The sequence below is a fragment of the Solanum stenotomum genome, chromosome 3 (assembly GCF_019186545.1).
Source record: "Solanum stenotomum isolate F172 chromosome 3, ASM1918654v1, whole genome shotgun sequence".
NCBI lineage: Eukaryota > Viridiplantae > Streptophyta > Magnoliopsida > Solanales > Solanaceae > Solanum > Solanum stenotomum.
In genome coordinates this window covers 29,670,163-29,689,517 of record NC_064284.1, presented here as the reverse complement: position 1 = coordinate 29,689,517, position 19,355 = coordinate 29,670,163, and the positions used below count along the sequence as shown (strand labels likewise).

The window sequence follows — 19,355 nt, the reverse complement described above, 5'->3', positions numbered from 1 at the left end:
GTAGATGGTGATTGGTAGTTATTTTGAAGGGCTTTCTAGTCTTTGTCCTAATATATTAATGCCTAAACTATATCGTTTTTGTATCACCTATAGCTAGAAAGAAGTTAAAAAGTGGAAATTGTCATATTTGGAAAGAATATAAAAATCCAGAAATTTGTTAAGTATGTTAAGTTGGATTTTTGGTCAACTTCAAACAACCATAACTCCTAGATCAGGATTATTTAGGTGTGTTTTCAGATATCGTAGTAAATATCTTGGAATAATCTTTCCAACGCCGCTGAGTTTGCGCAATTTCGAGTTCGTATGAGTGAGATATGACCATTTGAAGTTGGGCAGTTCAAATAAGGAAAATCTAAAACCGGATTTTGGAAGGGTATTTTAGTATTTTCCTTACCCAAATATTTTAATCCGTTTTTAGGAGTTTAATTGGGGTCAAATCAGAATTTGGTAAGTTTAGAAAATTGGAAATCTACGCTAGGGCTTGGAAAAAGGAGAAAAGAGGAGAAAGAAGGAGAAAAGGCAAGATTCGTGAAGAACGTTCAAGTTTGATTGTGGATTTCACCAAGGATTCAATCCTACGAGGTATGTGAGATCACATAGCATAGGGTTAGTTCACCCACACACCAAACATATTTAATTCAATGTTATTTTCGTCCAAAAAGATTGAGAATTTGATGTTCTTGAGTTGTGTTCTTGACTTGTTTGATTCTTGAACTTATATGGGATTGATCGGTTTTCTTGAGATGCCTGAGCGATGTTAAGAGTTGTTTCGAGTTAGATTCTAGTGTACATGTTTTGGGTATCTGAATCTAAGAAGATATTGAGAAAAGGAATTGGGTTTAATCGAATTAAGGTCAGAAATTGGGAAGAAAAATATGTTAGATTCACACGGGGAAGGTCTGGTGCGGCGCGCCCCAACTACACCAAAGAGACTGGGGCAACGCGCCAGAAACGAGCCCCAGTAACATAGGGGATGACGCGGCGCGCCGGGATCATCTTCCCCCACCCGGTTTTTGTCATTTAGCCCGTTTAAGTCCTTCTAAAGTGTACTAACACTTCCTATATATTCTAATTACTCTAAATGATTTTTAAACATCTAGAAATCATCCAAAAACATGAATCATAACCTTGAATCCATAAATTCAAATTCAAGGGATGTTAAGAGCCAAGTCTAGGAAGTTCTTAGAGTCCTTTTAAGAAGTCTTTTGCAAATGCTTTTAACTTTGTTTTAAGACTTAAAGTTCAAGTTGAGTAAAGAGTAAAGAATGAACTTCATTTCTTCAAAGAGTATATGGGGACTATGAATTCCCAAAGAGTTTGAAATGTTTTCACATTGAAACAAGAAAAGAAAACCTTGATTTCCAAAAAGCCTTTGAGCTAGCTTTCAGAATAGAGTAAATGCTTTCACAATTAAGCAAAAGGGGAAACTTTGATTTCCAAGATAGCCTTTGACCTAAGTTTTTGAGCAATTATCTGAAATCACAGAAAGAAATGTCTTTTTAAACATAAGAGCTAGTATCATATTTTGGGAGTAGTATAGAGCACCGATATGGGGTGAGTTTAGACAACTCCCAGCCCCCATAAACCATGTAGCCACCATGTGTAGAAAAGGGTCATGCTTTTTAGATGATTCCATTAGTGCTTTTTAGAATAGACTAGTGGATCCACTTAGTAGTCAGGTTCTATACCCTCGGCAAGGTATAGGACGGCCATGGTAGTGTGAGGCAAACCGCTGTATCATCACAATAGTTCTTAAGTGATGGTTGTCTGTTAGAGAAACTCCCACACAAGTAATTGTATTCTTATATACACAATTTTAGTGTATTTTTACATACATTTCAGAGTTATAATTGTATCTTTGCATACATATAGAGTATTAGTGTATTTCCAAATTACACAGAGTTGACATCCATGTTTTAAATAGCTTTTCTTTATATTGCACCTGTTTTTTTTTAAACCGCTTTATATTGAAATGAGTTCATGTAAGTTGAGTTGAGCCAGGTAAGTTTTTTAGTTTCTTTTAAGCTTATGTCTTGTTTTAGAATTCCCCTCGCATACTCATACATTCAATGTAGTGATGCCATTTGGCCTGCATCTTCTTATGATGCAGACACAGGTAACCAGGATCAGCATCCAACACATTGTTGATCTAGTTGAGCACTCAGAGTTTGTTGTGAGCCTCCTTGCTTTCCAGAGGATCCCTTTCATTGCTTTCAATATAGTTATTATTTCATGAATTAAGTCTTCTCCTGAGTAAGTAAGCCAGACCAAGGGTTCGCACGGGGCTAACAATGGTTCTCGAGTGCCAGCCTCACCCAAGGTGTAGGCTCGGGGTATGACAAACTTGGTATCAGAGCCCAGAGTTCAAGAGTCCTAGGGAGTCTATAAAGCCGTGTCTGTAGAGTCCTAGTTATCAGTGTGAAGCGTGGCACATCTATAATTAGGAGGCTACAACACTTAGGAAATTATCTCACTTTTTTCAAACTCAGTTCGTGCGTTAGAGTTTGATCTCTAAAAAGTTTCCTTCTATCTCGTGCTTGTGCGTGTCTTTTAGATCATGCCTCCACGAAGAGCAGTCAGAGGTCGTCTGACTAGGAGGAATGTTGAACCACATAAAGAATGGGTACCTAACGCACCAGAAGTGCAACCCCAAGGAGAGGTCACCAATGTTGAGTTTCGTGAGGCTATCCGAATGTTGAGCCAAGTTGTGATCAACCAAGTTGGGCAGTAGAGAGGGAATCAATAGGAAGTAGCTGAAACTTCGAGGATCCATGAGTTCTTAAGGATGAATCCTCCAAGCTTCACAGGTTTAAGTGTTACGGAGGATTTAGAAAATTTTGTTGAAGAAAATAAAAATGTTTTCGAAATCATTCATGTTGTTGATGATGAGAGGGTGGAACTAGTTGCATACCAGATGAAGGGTGTCTATAGGATATGGTTCGACCAATGGAAGAAGAACCGAGTTGAGGGAGCACCACCTGCGAGTTGGGCTTTGTTTGAGGAAGCCTTCTTGGGGAATTTCTTTCCCCGTGAACTAAGAGAAGAAAAGGTTCGAGAGTTCCTCACTCTTAAGAAGGATTCTTTGAGCGTTCATGAGTATAGTCTGAGGTTCACAAAACTTTCTCGGTATGCTCCGGAGATAGTTGCTGACATCAGGAGCAGAATGAGTTTGTTTGTTGCTGAGTTGTCTTGTCTATCGAGTAAGGAAGATAAGGCTGCAATGCTAATAGGTGACATGGATATAGCAAGGTTGATGGTTTATGTGCAGCAGGTTGAGGAATAGAAGTTGAGGGATAGAGAAGAGTTTAAGAATAAGAGAGCCAAGACAGGGAATGAGTCTGGGTAGCAGAAGAATAATGCCAACCGGTCATCCTTCCAACAAAAATAGAAGGGACCTACTCTATCATCTTCTAGTGCACCTGCACCTAAGAACAAAAGTGAGTACAATAGTCAGAATTTCAGAGCCAAACCTGCCTATTCTCAAGTCAGTGTGGCACAAGGGGGTAGTAAGCCTCCTACATGTGCTAAGTGTGGTAGGAACCACTCAGGTATGTGTCGTGATGTCTCCATTGGTTGCTTTAAGTATGGCTAGAATGGTCACTTCATGCGAGAGTGTCCAAACAACAAGTAGGGTAATAGTAGTGGGGGCAATAGAACCCAGTCTTCTTCAGTTGCACCACCAGATAGAGCTACACCTAAAGGAGCTGCTACAGGTACTGGCGAAGGATAAAACCGCATATACGCTATCACTAGTCACCTAGAGCAAGAGGATTTGCCAGATGTTGTCACTGGTATGATTTAAGTCTTTAACTCTAATGTTTATGCTTTGCTAGACCCAGGAGCGAGTTTATGCTTTGTAACTCCGTATGTTGCAATGAATTTTGATGTTATTCCTGAACAACTTAGTGAACCCTTCAGTGTTTCTACACCTGTTGGTGAGTCTATTCTAGTAGAGAGAGTTTATCATGATTGTCCCTTTTCCGTCAATCACAAAAGTACCATGAAGGATTTAGTTGAGTTAGACATGGTAGATTTTGATGTCATTCTTGGTATAGACTGGCTTCATGCCTGTTATTCCTCAGTTGATTGTAGAACTCGGGTTGTCAAGTTTTAGTTTTCAAATGAGCCACTCTTAGAGTGGAAAAGTAGTTCAGCAGTGCTTAAGGGTCGTTTCATTTCGTACCTTAAGGCAAAAAAGTTAGTTTCTAAGGGGTGTGCCTATAACTTTGTCCGAGTTAATGACTCTGGTGTTCATATATCTCATATTCAGTCAGTTCTAGTAGTAAAAGAGTTTCCAGAAGTCTTTCTAGATGATTTTCCCGGAGTCCCTCCTGAGAGAAATAGATTTCAGTATAAATATTCTTCCAGATACTCGTCCTATATCTATTCCACCATATAGAATGGCACCAACAGAGTTGGAAGAGCTTAAAGATCAGTTGAAAGATCTCCTTGATAAGGGCTTTATTCGACCAAGTGTCTCACCTTGGGGCGCCTTGGTCGTATTTGTGAGAAAGAAAGATGGTTCCCTTAGGATGTGTATAGATTACCGCTAGTTGAACCAGGTTACCATCAAGAATAAGTATCCTCTTCCGAGAATTGATGATCTTTTCGATCAACTTCAAGGTGCTACATATTTCTCTAAGATAGACCTCAGATTTGGCTACCATCAATTAAGTAAGGGAATGTGATATTCCAAAGACAGCTGTCAGGACCCGTTGTAGTCATTATTAATTCCTAGTTATGTCCTTTGGTTTGACCAATGCGCCTGCAACATTCATGGACCTTATGAATAGAGTATTAAAACCTTATTTAGATATGTTTGTTATCATCTTCATTGATGATATACTAATCTATTCAAGGAATGAAGAAGATCATGCTAGTCATCTCAGAATAGTTCTCCAAACTCTAAAGGATAGAGAGTTGTATGCCAAGTTCTCTAAGTGTGAGTTTTGGCTTGAGTCTGTGGTGTTCTTTGGCCATATTGTGTCTGGAGAGGGAATTCAAGTTGATACTCAGAAAATTGAGGCAATGCAGAATTGGCCTAGACCTACATCTCCAACTGATATTAGGAGTTTCTTGGGTTTGGCTAGCTATTATAGAACATTCGTAGAGGGTTTCTCATCTATTTCATCCCCTTTGACCAAGTTAACTCAGAAGATAGTGAAGTTTTAATGGTCTGAAGCTTGTGAGAAAAGCTTTCAGGAATTGAAAAAGAGGTCGACTACTACCCAGTATTGACCTTACCAAAAGGTACGCAAGGCTTTGTTGTATATTGTGATGCGTCTAGAGTTGGGTTGGGTTGTGTGTTAATGCAGAATGACAAGGTTATAGCTTATGCCTCCAAAGAGTTGAAAGTCCATGAGAAGAATTACCCAACCCATGATCTAGAATTGGTTGTTGTAGTATTTTCTTTGAAAATATGGTGCCATTATCTTTATGGTGTTCATGTAGAAGTGTTCACCGATCACAAGATCCTTCAGTATATGTTCACTCAGAAAGAACTTAATCTCAGAAAAAGGAGGTGGTTAGAATTACTCAAGGATTATGACATGAGTATTCTTTATCACCCAGGTAAGGCTAATGTTGTTGTTGATGCCTTGAGCAGGTTGTCTATGGGTAGTACCGCCCATTTTTAGTAAGATAAGAAAGAGCTAGCAAGAGATGTGCATAGACTTACACGCTTGGGAGTCCGACTAATGGATTCCACAGAAGGATGAGTGGTGGTGATGAATGGGGATGAATCATCATTAGTGTCAGAAGTAAAAGAGAAGCAAGACCAAGATCCTATTTTGCTTGAATTGAAGGCAAATGTTCACAAGCAAAAAGTATTGGGTTTTGAACAAGAGGGAGATAGTGTGTTGAGGTATCAAGGTAGGTTGTGTGTACCAAGGGTGGATCAACTCCAAGATAGGATCATGGAGGAAGCTCATAGGTCAAGATATTCTATCCATACGGGTTCCACAAAAATGTATCGTGACTTGAGAGAAGTTTATTGGTGGAGTAGTATGAAGAAGGACATTGCAGAGTTTGTGGCCAAGTGTCCGAATTGCCAACAAGTTAAAGTAGAGCACCAAAGGCCAGACGGTATGGCTCAGAATATAGAACTTATGGAATGGAAGTGGGAGATGATCAATATGGATTTTATCATAGGCTTACCAAGGTCTTGCAGGCAACATGATTCGATTTGGGTGATTGTTGATAGAATGACAAAATCATCCCATTTTTTGCTGGTAAAGACTACCTATACAACAGAGGACTTTGCCAAGTTGTATCTTCAAGAGGTAGTTAGACTTCATGGGGTGCCAATTTTGATTATTTCAGATAGAGGTGCACAATTTACTACACAGTTCTGGAAATCTTTTCAGAAAGGCTTGGGTTCAAAGTTGAACTTAAGTAATGCTTTTCATCCTCAGACAGATGGTCAAGCAGAGCGCACTATTCAGACCTTAGAGGATATGTTGAGGGCTTGTGTGATTGATTTCAAAGGTAATTGGAATGATCACCTACCTCTTATTGAGTTTGCTTACAACAATAGTTACCACTCTAGCATCCAAATGGCTCTTTATGAAGCTCTTTATGGGAGAAGATGTAGATCTCCTATTGGATGCTTTGAATTTGGTGAAGCAGGGTTGATAGGACCAGATTTAGTTCATTAATCTATGGAGAAGGTGAAAGTGATTAAAGCGAGGTTGAAAATGGCGCAGAGTCGTCAGAAATCCTACATCGATATTAGGAGAAAGGAGTTAGAGTTTGAAGTAGATGATTGGGTATACTTGAAAGTTTCACCCATGAAAGGTGTTATGAGATTTGGTAAGAAGGGGAAGCTTAGTCCTCGGTATGTTGGCCCTTACAGAATATCGAAAAGGTAGGTAATGTAGCTTATGAGTTGGAGCTACCACAAGAGTTAGCCGCGGTTCATTCGGTATTTCATGTCTCCATGTTGAAAAAGTGCATGAGAGATCCTTCACTTATCATACCAACTGAAGATATTGGGATCAAGGATAGCTTATCTTATGAAGAGATTCCGGTTTAGATTCTAGATCACCAAGTTCACAAGTTAAGGACTAAGGAAGTAGCATTAGTCAAAGTCCTTTGGAGGAACCAATTTGTTGAGGAAGCTACTTGGGAAGCTGAGGAAGATATGAAGATGAGATATCCACATCTCTCTGAACCCGGAGAAATTCTAGACCATGGTACTAATTCTCTTCTTAGTACTCCTTCAGTTATAAGTTAGGATGTTGTAATTGCATTTGCTTGTGGGTATTTGAGCTGAATGATACATGTTACATCCTTAGCTTACTAAGAGTAAGCTGATTAGAGGACGAATGTTCCCAAGGGGGAGACATTGTAACACCCCTGAACTAGAAATAACTAGAAAGAAGTTAAAAAGTGGAAATAGTCATTTTTGGAAAGAACATAAAAATCTGGAAAATTTGTTAAGTATGTTAAGTTGGATTTTTGGTCAATTTCAAACAACCATAACTCCTAGATCAGAATTATTTAGGTGTGTTTTCAGATATTGTAGGAAATATCTTGGAATAATCTTTCCAACGCCGCTGAGTTTACGTGATTCCGAGTTCGTATGAGTGAGATATGACCATTTGAAGTTGGGTTGTTCAAATAAGGAAACTCTAAAACCGGTATTTGGAAGGGTATTTTAGTCTTTTCCTTACCCAATTATTTTAATCCATTTTTAGGATTTTAATTGGGGTCAAATCAAAATTTGGTCAGTTTAGAAAATTGTAAATGTACGCTAGGGCTTGGAAAAAGGAGAAAAAAGGAGAAAGAAGGAGAAAAGGCAAGATTCGTCAAGAACGTTCAAGTTTGATTGTGAATTTCACCAAGGATTCAATCCAACGAGGTATGTGAGATAACATAACATTGGGTTAGTTCACCCATGCGCCAAACATGTTTAATTCAGCGTTATATTCGTCCAAAAAGATTGAGAATTTGATGTTCCTGAGTTGTGTTCTTGAATTGTTTTCATTCTTGAACTTATATGGTATTGATGGGTTTTCTTGTGATGTTTTAGCGTTGTTAAGAATTGTTTCGAGTTAGATTCTAGTGTATATATTTTGGATATCTGAATCTAAGAAGATATTGAGAAAACAAATTGGGTTTAATCTAATTAATGTCAGAAATCGGGAAGAAAAATTCGTCAGATTCACCTGGGGAGGGTCCGGCGCGGCGCGCCCCATCTGCACCAGAAATGCTGGGGCAGCGCGCTAAAAACGAGCCCCAGTAACTTAGGGGATGGCGCGGCGCGCCAGGGACACACCGGGGTCGTCTGCCCCCACCTGTTTTTCATCGTTTATCTCGTTTAAGTCCTTCTAAAGTGTACTAACACTTCCTATTGATTCTAACTACTCTAAATGATTTCTAAACATCTAGAAATCATCCAGAAACATGAATCAAACCTTGAATCCATAAATTCAAATTCAAGGAAAGATAAGAGCCAAGTCTAGAAAGTTCTTAGAGTCCTTTCAAGAAGTCTTTTGCAAATGCTTTTAACTTTGTTTTAAGACTTAATGTTCAAGTTTAGTAAAGAGTAAAGAGTAAAGAGTAAAGATTGAAGTTCATTTCTTCAAAGAGTATATGGGGACTATATATTCCCAAAGAGTTTAAAATGTTTTCACATTTAAACAAGAAAAGGAAACCTTGATTTCCAAAGAGCCTTTGAGCTAGTTTTCAGAAAAGAGTAAACGCTTTCACAATTAAGCAAGAGGGGAAACTTTGATTTCCAAGATAGCCTTTGAGCTATGTTTTTGAGCAATTATCTCATATCACAGAAAGAAGTATGTTTTTAAACATAAGAGCTAGTATCATATTTTGGGAGTAGTATTGAGCACCGATATGGGAGAGAGTTCAGACAACTCCCAGCCCCCACAAACCATGTAGCCACCATGGGTAGAAAAGGGTCATACTTTTTATATGAATTCTTTAGTGCTTTTTAGCATAGACTAGTGGATTCACTTAATAGTCAGGTTTTATACCCTCGGCAAGGTATATGACGGCCCTGACAGCGTGAAGAAAAACGTTGTATCATCACAATAGCTTTTAATTGATGGTTGTCGGTTAGAGAAACTCCCACAGAAGTAATTTTATTCTTATATACACAGTTTAAATTATATTTTTACATACATTTCAAAGTTATAATTGTATCTTTGAATACATACAGAGTATTAGTGTATTTCCAAATTACACAGAGTTGACATTCATGTTTTAAACAACTTTTGTTTATATTGCACCTATTTTAAACTGTTGTATATTGAAATGAGTTCATTTAAGTTGAGTTGAGTTGAGACAGGTAAGTTTTTTAGTTTCTTTTAAGCTTATGTCTTGTTTTAGAATTCCCCTCGCATACTCGTACATTCAATGTACTGATGCCATTTGGCCTGCATCTTCTTATGATGCAGACACAGGTAACCAAGAGCAGTATCCAGCACATCATTGATCCAGTTGAGCACTCAGAGTCTGTGGTGAGCCTTCTTGCTTTCCGGAGGATCTCTTTCATTGCTTTCAGTATTATTATTAGTTCATTAGGATGTCGTGGGTCTTGTCCCGAGATCCATCTTAGTTTTTAGAGGCTTTATAGACAGTCAGATGTTTGTTCTTGAGTGTCTATTTCCTATTTTAAAGGTTGAGACTTGAGTTGCCATTCTTGGCTAGTGAATGTTATCTTGATACATTCTAAGTGTTTATTCAACAATTCAGCTTACTTTTACAAGTATTTTTCTTCATGAGTTAAGTCTTCCGCTGAGTAAGTAACTCAGGCCAAGGGTTCGCTTGAGGCCAGCAATGGTTCTTGAGTGCCAGTTCCGCCCAGGGTGTAGGCTCTGGGAGTGATAGTTTTGCCCTCCACCCTATGCCCTATATAACAAATTTAAGCCCTAAACTAACCACTTTTCAACTCATTATCCAAATTCCCTAAAACGAACCAAAGTCATCCTCCAAAATTTTCTTAAGACTAAGGAAGAAGAAGAAGAAGAAGAAGAACTAGGGATCAACTAGAAGTCTCCAATCCCTAAGATTTGTGGGATTTTGACATCAAGGTATGATAATATTCACCTATGGAGTCCTTTCCTCCATAGGGTTCCTAAATCCTCCAATTTTACCAGTTAAAATCCCCAATTGAAATTAGGGCTTTATTCAATTTGATGGGATCTTTTCAATTATGATCCAATTGATTGTCTTTTATCTTTTTCTGTTTAATTGAAGTAATTACATTTTTATAAAGTTGAATTCACATGAACCCATGCATGATCCATGCTTTTTAGATTTTGATCACATGATGAAGCTTGGAACTATGAAACATGAATTTATGAAGATATGCATGTTTTTTTTTAAGAAATTGATATAAATGATTTAAGGTTTCTTTGAGAGTAAAGCATCGATGTTGTTGTTGTTGTTGTGAAAATATTTCTCACATACTACTCAAAACATGATTTAGAAAGGATTTTCTCACAAAAAAGATTCATAAGGTTGAAAGGTTTTCTCACCAAAGTTGAATCAAGATTAAGGAGCTATTCTAAATGAACTCTAGCTTGGATTGGCTACTTAATTGTGTATTTCCATGGGATAATAAGACAAGTTAAGATTAATGACTATTCCGTGGGATTTATGTTTAAGACCGTGTGGACTGGTTGTGATTACCCATGTCCCATTACTATGTGCCACCATAAGTTTGTCTTAGATATAGATTAGCTAGTGGATCCACTTTAGCTCAAGTTTACGGTTCTTACCTTGACAAGTGAGGACATCTCTTTCAGTGTAGGATACACAATAGATTCCATGTTATATCTCACATGGTCTATGTCGGTTAAAAGCAAACTTCCCACAACAATGAGCTAAGGTTACTTTCTTAAGTATATCACAAGTGTTTTATAAGATGTTTAGCTTGCATTGACCATGATTATGACTTATGTTTTCTAACATGTTATTTTATGATTTAGCTTGGTCATTGCATGTCATATAAAGTCCTCTTAGCATGATTTCATGACTCTTATGTATTGCTATCATACTTGGCACATTCCATATACTAAGGCATACTTGTGCCTACATTGTTTCACTAATGTAGGGTCCGGAGCTCCTATTACCCATACTAGTCGCTAGTTGACTCATTTGGGCTTTGAATATTGGTGAATCCTCATGATCCGAGGGTCAAGTTTATCACTTTCATGTCAGTTTCGTTTTCAGACTTTGTATGTGATGTATGGGTTACGTCCCAATCACTTTCCTTATGTTGTAATAGATGACTTTGAGACTTATGTTTGCACTTCCATTTTTCTCAAACTCTTTAATATAAAATGCTACTTCTGAATCTTTACTTATATTATCTTGTATGATTTATGCTAAGTGGCTTGAGTAGGGTCTCTCGGGGTCCTATACGCCATGTTACGCCTAGGGTCTGCTTTGAGCCATGACAAATTCTTTCCTTCTTATTCTAGGAACCAAGCATAGTCATGGATCTATATGATGTACATGAACATAGGTAAGGGGCATAATACTGATATGCAAGACATAATCATAGTGTCATAACAATTAAAATATGAGAAATATGCTTGAGTAGAAATGGATTGTTATTTCATCATAACTCTTTCTGAATACATCACTATCTATCTGATTCTCAAGACTTCACTTGGTTCCTCACCTTATCATATCCCTCTTAGGTCGAAAGTCAACATTCCAAGTATGTGCATCTATTTCATATTCTGTAGACTGACCTATATTAACTTTATTCTAACAATCGGGCAATGCTAATCTCATGAGTACTAAACTCTCCATGTATGAAGATACTAGGATTTCTTTGATGACTTATTTTTAAGATACTTCTATTAACTTCTTCATGTTTCTACATTCATCTTTCTAGAACCTCTACTCTTATTAGCAAAAGAAGTCACTTCCTCTAGCTCTTAATAGTTTGACCTCTTTTTCTTAACCTATTAACATCACTCTTCTAAGTTCATATCAACAACTCAAAGGAAAATTGAACTATATTAAGAGGTTCATCATTTTCTATATATTAACCCCTATCAACCCAAATCTTGAGGGAAATATATAATTCTCACATTATCCTACTCCACATTGGCCGCAAAAGAATACTAACTATTCACACATATCACAACCTAATCTTAGAGTTTAAAATGACTATATTCTATTTTGGGTGTACACATATAATCCTAAGACTTAAGACTTTTTTCTAACTAAAGATTTTGTCACAACTTACTACCTCACACAGGGCACATATGCTTTCTAGTTGCATCACCATGCTCATTGAAAACCTATCAACTTAAACTACTTCACATGTTGGCATCCATTCACTACCTAGGCTTGTTCTATAATAACACAATGGTATACTTTAAGTCACCTTAACCAATAACTTTCTTTATGATACTAACATGAGATCTACGCACACTCATTACGTCTTAGCCAACACATAATGGAATATTACCTCATTACTAACTTACTGAGTGCATAAATTCAACTACACATACTTTACGCAATCACTATCCTAAAGGTTACTTCACTTCTAACTTCAAACTTCTGACTCTGGGCAATTCTACTACTAATACTCATAACAAAACAAATCACACTATCTTTTGGGTGACAATACTACCCAAGCATTCTAGAACATAATTTCCCCTTAAAGGTATCATTTACAGAAAGGTTTGAGAAGTGGTTTGAGAGCATATTATACATTTTTATCAAGGTACGATTTAGGAGAACAAGAACAAGAGTGCATCTTTTCGAATCAAATAAATTTAAGCACATTACTGGGATCTTCTTGAGCCCTTATGTAGTCTCTTAAAATTCTATTAGCTCTATCTGAGGGTTCATATTCATAGGAATATGGACTTTACTATTTCTAGCACCTCGACGATAAGGCATAGTTAGAGGAGTTTGAGCAACACACAAATCTGTATAAGTTTCTTAGGGGATAACTCTATTGCACGATCTAGAGTATGAAAGACATGAAACTTTTCTTAAATGTCCGCAGTCTCATTTATATAAGTGGGTCCCTCACAATCATAAATAAGATCCTACTAACATGATTTCATAGACTTCCTAGGATACTTGAACTTTGGGCTCTGATACCAAGTTTTTCAAGCCCTGATCCTGTACCCTCATCATGGCTGGCACTCAGAACCATTGTTGGTCCTAAGAAAACCCTTGTCTTGGCTTACTACTATACTACTATACTGAAGGCTAAACCACATATGTGAAAGCTTTTAAAGTATGAGCATGCAATAACTTTAGAAACAAACTCAAATACTTTATTTGAAGATCTTAAAATCTAATTAATATATATATGCCTGTAAAACAATGTTGAAAGATATAACTCGATGGAATCCTCTATGAAGACTCTAACATGCTAAAGAGAAGTTACCAGGACAAGACCTCTAGATACCTGAATACTCTACTAATAATATATATCAACTATTAATACTCAAGATAGATTGGAGCCCTTTGAAAGAGAGAAGGTCTCACCAAAGCTATATAAAGGTTGTCTTAATGATGCGTCTGATGTCATAAGTACGTGAATCTGCATTATGACATGGTACAACATCGAATTACATCAGTACATAGAATGTAAAATATGTAAAATAACTGAGTGAAAGAACTATTTAAAACTCAACATACTGAGCTCAAATGAGCAACTCTGAATAAAGACTAAAACAAGGTCAATTGAAAAGTAAAACATGCAGCTTCATTAGCAACGAAACTTTAAAACTAAATATAGGGAATAATAGCAAATATTGAAATTAATATAACATTACTTTTCTTGGTGAATTTTTCTGACCAACAACCATCACTTTGAGCATCTAATTAAACAACGCCTTCCCACGTTGCCAGAGTCATCCTATATCTTTCTAGGGTACGGGATGAATTGAAGTAATGGATACAATCTCTAAAACCTTACTAGGGGCTTTTGAGGACTAACCTAAATCAACAACACAAACCTATCCTATGATGGCAGCGTAGTTATGGGTTTGGATTATGTAACACTCCGTATACAAAAATGGGCATATAGAAGCTTTCCAGATATTTCAGGTGACGAACCACGCCGGCCATCCATGGCCCGTGGAGTAGACCACAGACCGTAGGGTTGGTCCATGGTTGGCTTGCCTAGGTAGGGTCTGAGGGTTCAAGGCCACAACACGACCTACGGACCGTAGGTGAAATCATGGTCCGTAGTCATGTGTCCGTGGTTTGAGACCCCAAAAATTGAGTCTCTGATCATGACCAACGGTCCACCAGGACGAGGCGTGGGTCAGACCGCGGTCCGTTGATGGTTGTCTGGAAGTTAAATTTAAGGTTAGTTGGGTCTTTTCCTAATTAATTAAATTCAATACTATGTCATTTTTCAAATATTTAGAACCCATATATAAGACTTTTTACCCCTAAATTCATCCCATTTAATTCATTCTTCCTAAATCCTAAAAGAAAACCAACTCTTCTCAAATATTCTCTCTCTAGAACTTAAAGAAAGAAGAAGAAGATTCAACTTAGGGTATCAATAAAAGGTCTCAATTCCTTCATTAAAGATAAGATATTGGACTTGTGGTATGGTAGTTTTCATCCATGGGTTCCTTCCACCCATGGAGTCCCCAAATTCCTCTATTTCAAATAGTATCAATTAGATAGGGTTTTCTTCAAACAACATGGGTTCTTTTGAATATTGATCTTAATGTTTTAATTATGTCTAAATATGCATGAATTGATGATTTACAATGCTTTTATGATTTTTCCCCTATGAACCCATGCAAATCCCCATGTTTTCCAAATTGTGATCTCCTATAGTTAGGTTGTTGATTATGAAAGAGGAGTTTTATGATCTAAAGCATGAAGTAATAGAATTACATGAATTTATAATAAAATTCCTATCTAATGCTAGAATTCTAGATTTGGTGATTAAAAGTAGCTTTGAACCTTGAAAGGGATAACTATGAACTTATGCATGATCTTATGAAACCTATGTAAATGCTTTAAGGGTGCTTTGAGAGTGAAGGGCCAATGTTGTTGTTGTTGAAAGGTTATTCTCATAAAACACTTACAACCATGATGTGGAAGGTTTTATCACATAGAAAGGATTCTTAGGTTGAAAGGTTATTCTCACCTAATTGAATCAATGAATAAGAGATATCCTATTGAAGTAGATTGGATTGACAAGATGACATGTATTTCCATGGATGAGGAGAATAAGTAAGAAAATACAATTCCGTGTGAATTATGCTTAGCACTGAGTAGATAGTGACATTGAGATGGGATCTCTCCTATTAATAGAGGCCAGGTTCCTAGGAGAAGTCTTATGAGATGGAAGCTCTCCCATTAGTAGAGATCGGATTTCTAGTAACAATCTCCTTGTCCCATAAACTACGTGCCCCCGTAGGATATTTAGCTAGTCGATCCACTTAAGCTAGAAGTTCATGGTTCTACCTTAGGCAAGTAGAACAACCCTTTTCGATGTGGGAGACACCAGGTGATCATATTTTAGCTCACATGGTCTCTATGTCGGTTAAGGCTAATTTTCCCACAACAATATGATTAATGAACTAAGGTTACTTAAAGAAGTATCTCGTATATGTTCAAAGGCTCAAATATGATTTAGCTTGCCTTGACCATGATGTAATGACCTCTGTTTTCCAACTATCTCTATTATGATGTTTAAACTTGGTAAATTGCATGTCATGAAATGAAGTGTCCTTAGCACGTTTTAAATGTTTTTATAAAAAGCTATCATACTTAGTGCATTTTTGTACTAATGCATACTCTTGCCTACATTTTCCCCCAAATGTAGGGTCCGATAGGTAGTGTTTCCATTCTAGTGGCTAGAGCTTGGACTTTGATTCTTTTCGATCTTGGTGAGTTCTCATGGTTCGAGCACGTACTTTCCTTATTGTAGTTTACTTTTGTATTTCCTTTTGAACATGATGTTTGGGCTAGGCCCATTTTTATTCAGTTGTAATAGATGGCTATGTTGAGACATGAGCTAGACTTTCGTTTTTCTATAAAACTGTTTTAGACTTAAAGGTCATTTTACTCTTTACTGTTCTACTACTCTATATTATGATATGCTAAGTGGGTTGTATGGAGTCCTTCGGGGTTCTATACGCCTTGTTACATCTAGGGGGTACCCCTGGGTCGTGACAAACTTGGTAATCAGAGCACAAGGTTTAGAATGGTCCTAGGATATCTCATAAGCCACATCTAGTAGAGTCTTGTTCATGAGTGTGAAGCGCGCCACATTTATGAATGAGGGGCTACAAGATGATTAGGAAACTCCACTTCTCTCATTACTCTAATGTCTTGCCATAAAGTTTAACTCTATTAAGTCTCTCTCCTAATCCTTATACTATGCTCTACAGGATATGTCTACACGAAGAGCTTATGCTAGAAGGAATGTAAGGGGGAATGTGGAACAAGAAGCTCCTCTCCAACTCTTCCTCAAGCTCTGATCGATCCCTTGGTCGAACAAATTACAAATGTGGAGTTTAGATCAGCTTTTCAAGTGTTGGCTCAAGCCAATAGAGAGGTGGTAGTCCCCGTTAACCCAAATGTGGATATGAAGGCTTCAAAAGTGAGGGATTTTATGAGGATGAACCCTCCAGAATTTCATGACTCCAAAATTGAGGAAGATCCTCAAGAGTTTATCGATGCGGTTTATAAGGTACTTCCTATTATGGGAGTGACTCCAGGAGAGAAGGATAAATTGGCCGCCTATCAATTGAAAGGTGTTGCTCAAGTATGGTACAACCAATGGAAAAAGGCAAGACTGGTGAGAGCGGGTCCTATTGAGTGGGAAATGTTCAAATCCACTTTTCTTGATAGATTTTTTCCCCTTGAGATGAGGGAACCCAAGGTTTTAGAGTTCATTAATCTTCATTAAGTAAGCATGAGTGTGAGGGAATATGCTCTAAAGTTCACTCAATTGTTGAATTATGCTCCAAAAATAGTTGCTGATTTAAGAGCTATAATGAGTGAGTTTGTATTGGGTGTGTCCGAAATGGTGGTTAAAGAGTGTTGTACCTCCATGCTCATTGGTGACATGGATATCTCTCATCTCATGGTACACGCACAACAAATTGAAGAGAAGAAACTCAAAGAGAAGTCTAGAGAGGTAAAAAGGGCTAAGACCGATGATGGTAATTTCTCACATGCTAGATCCGATGGACATGGTCGTCCTAAGTTTCATCAAGGGTTTTCCAGTCAAGGTTCCTCTAATGCTCCACCTAAGTTTAACAAGGATAGGGTGTCTAACCCTAAACCTCCAGGAGGTAATGGAGGTGGCTCTTCTTTGGGTAGGACTACTTGTGCCAAGTGTGGGAAGAAACATGATGGTAAGTGCCTAGCCGGCATGGATGGTTTCTATAGTTGCGGGGAGAGTGGTTACAAAATGAGAGATTTCCCAATGCTCACGGCAAAAGGGAGGGAAGGAAAGCAAGCTCCTCCTAGCGGTTTATATTCCAATGCTACAAAGCAAAACCGCTTCTATGCTCTTTAAACTCGAGGTGACCAAAAGAGTTCTCTGGATGTAGTGAACGGTATGTTAAAAGGTTTTCAACATGATGTATATGCTTTACTTGATCCCGGTGCTACTTTGTACTTTGTAACACCTTATGTGGCCATGAAGTTTAATGTGCTCCCTGATATATTGTTAGAACTTTTTTTCTGTCTCTACTCTTGTTGGTGATTCTATGGTGGCTAAGAGGGTTTATAGAAAGTGTCCCATTTCCTTGTCCCATAGAGGTACTCTTGTAGACTTGGTAGAACATGACATGTTAGACTTTGATGTCATTCTGGTGATGGATTAGTTGCATTCTTGCTATGCTTCCATAGATTGTAGGACTCGAGTGGTCAGATTTTAGTTTCCAAATAAGCCTATCATTGAGTGGAAGGGGGAAAATTCTATGCCCTAGGGGTAGTTTATCTCTTGTCTAAAAGCTAGGAAGATGATTTTGAAAGAATGCATCTATCATCTAGTTAGAGTGAGGGATGTAGATTCTCAAACCCCTACTCTTGAGGAGGTCTTGATAGTTGAGGAGTTTCTGGAAGTTTTTCCCGATGATTTACCCGGTATTCCTCTCGAGCGGGAAATAGACTTCGGTATTGACCTTTTCTCAAATACACAACCTATCTCTATTCCTCCTTATAGAATGGCTCCGGCGGAACTTAAGAAGTTGAAAGATCAATTGAAAGATTTGTTGGATAAGGGTTTCATCCGGTCGAGTATCTCTTCATGGGGTGCTTTAGTTTTGTTTGTAAGGAAGAAAGATGGTTCCCTTCGTATGTGCATCTACTATAGACAGTTGAACAAGGTGACTATCAAGAACAAATATCCTCTTTCAAGGATTGACGACTTGTTTGACCAACTTCAAGGGGCCAGTTATTTCTCTAAGATTGATCTTCGTTCGGGTTACCACCATTTGAGGGTGAAGTATAGTGATATTCTGAAGATAGCTTTCTGAACTCGGCATGTTCATTATGAGTTCTTGGTAATGTCATTTGGGTTGACTAATGTTTCGGCGGCGTTTATGGATTTGATTAATAGGGTGTTTAGACAATACCTTGATATGTTCGTAATTGTGTTTATTGATGATATTTTGATCTATTCGAGAAGTGAGGAAGAACATATTGATCATTTGATAATCGTGTTACAAATTCTTAAGAACCAACAACTTTTTGCAAAGTTTAGCAAATGTGAATTTTGGCTAAGGTCCATAGCTTTTCTTAGGCATATTGTGTCAAGCAAGGGTATTGAGGTAGATCCAATTAAGACGGATGCGGTCAAGAGTTGGCCTAGACCTCTAACTCCTTTCGATAGTAAAAGCTTCTTGGGTTTGGCCGGTTACTATAGAAGATTTGTTGAGGGTTTTTCCTACATTGCTCCCCTTTGACGGTTTTGACTCAGAAAAGGATAAATTTATACGGTCCAAAGCTTGTGAGAAAATTTTCCAAGAGTTGAAAGATAGACTTACCTCTGTTTTGTTGTTGACCTTATCGGAAGGTACAAATGGCTCTGTAGTATATTGTGATGCCTCTAGAGTTGGGTTGGGATGTGTGCTTATGAAAAATGGTAAGGTTATTGCCTATGCTTCAAGGCAACTTAATATCCATGAGAAGAATTATCCTACCCATGACCTTGAGTTAGCGGCGGTGGTTTTTGCCTTAAAGATTTGGAGGCATTATTTGTATAGGGTTCATGTTGATGTTTTCACCGATCATAAGAGCTTGCAATACTTGTTTAGTCAAAAGGACTTGAATCTTCACCAAAGAAGGTGGCTAGAATTATTGAAGGATTATGACATGAGTGTCCTTTATCACCCCAGTAAAGCAAATGTGGTAGCGGATGCTCT

The 19,355-nt window shown here is 37.8% G+C and overlaps 2 protein-coding genes across 2 annotated transcripts in view; one reads left to right on the top strand and one right to left on the bottom strand.

Annotated features, from left to right (window-relative positions):
* The window catches only part of LOC125857508 (malate dehydrogenase [NADP], chloroplastic), a 1,084,261-nt gene that overhangs the window by 780,455 nt on the left and 284,451 nt on the right, over positions 1-19,355 (bottom strand). The gene's annotated exons all lie outside the window — the stretch shown is intronic.
* LOC125858861 (uncharacterized) lies at positions 2,786-8,245 on the top strand. Its single transcript, XM_049538644.1, has 2 exons — positions 2,786-3,230; positions 8,139-8,245. Exons 1-2 carry the CDS (start codon positions 2,786-2,788, stop codon positions 8,243-8,245), a joined length of 552 nt encoding a protein of 183 aa, XP_049394601.1.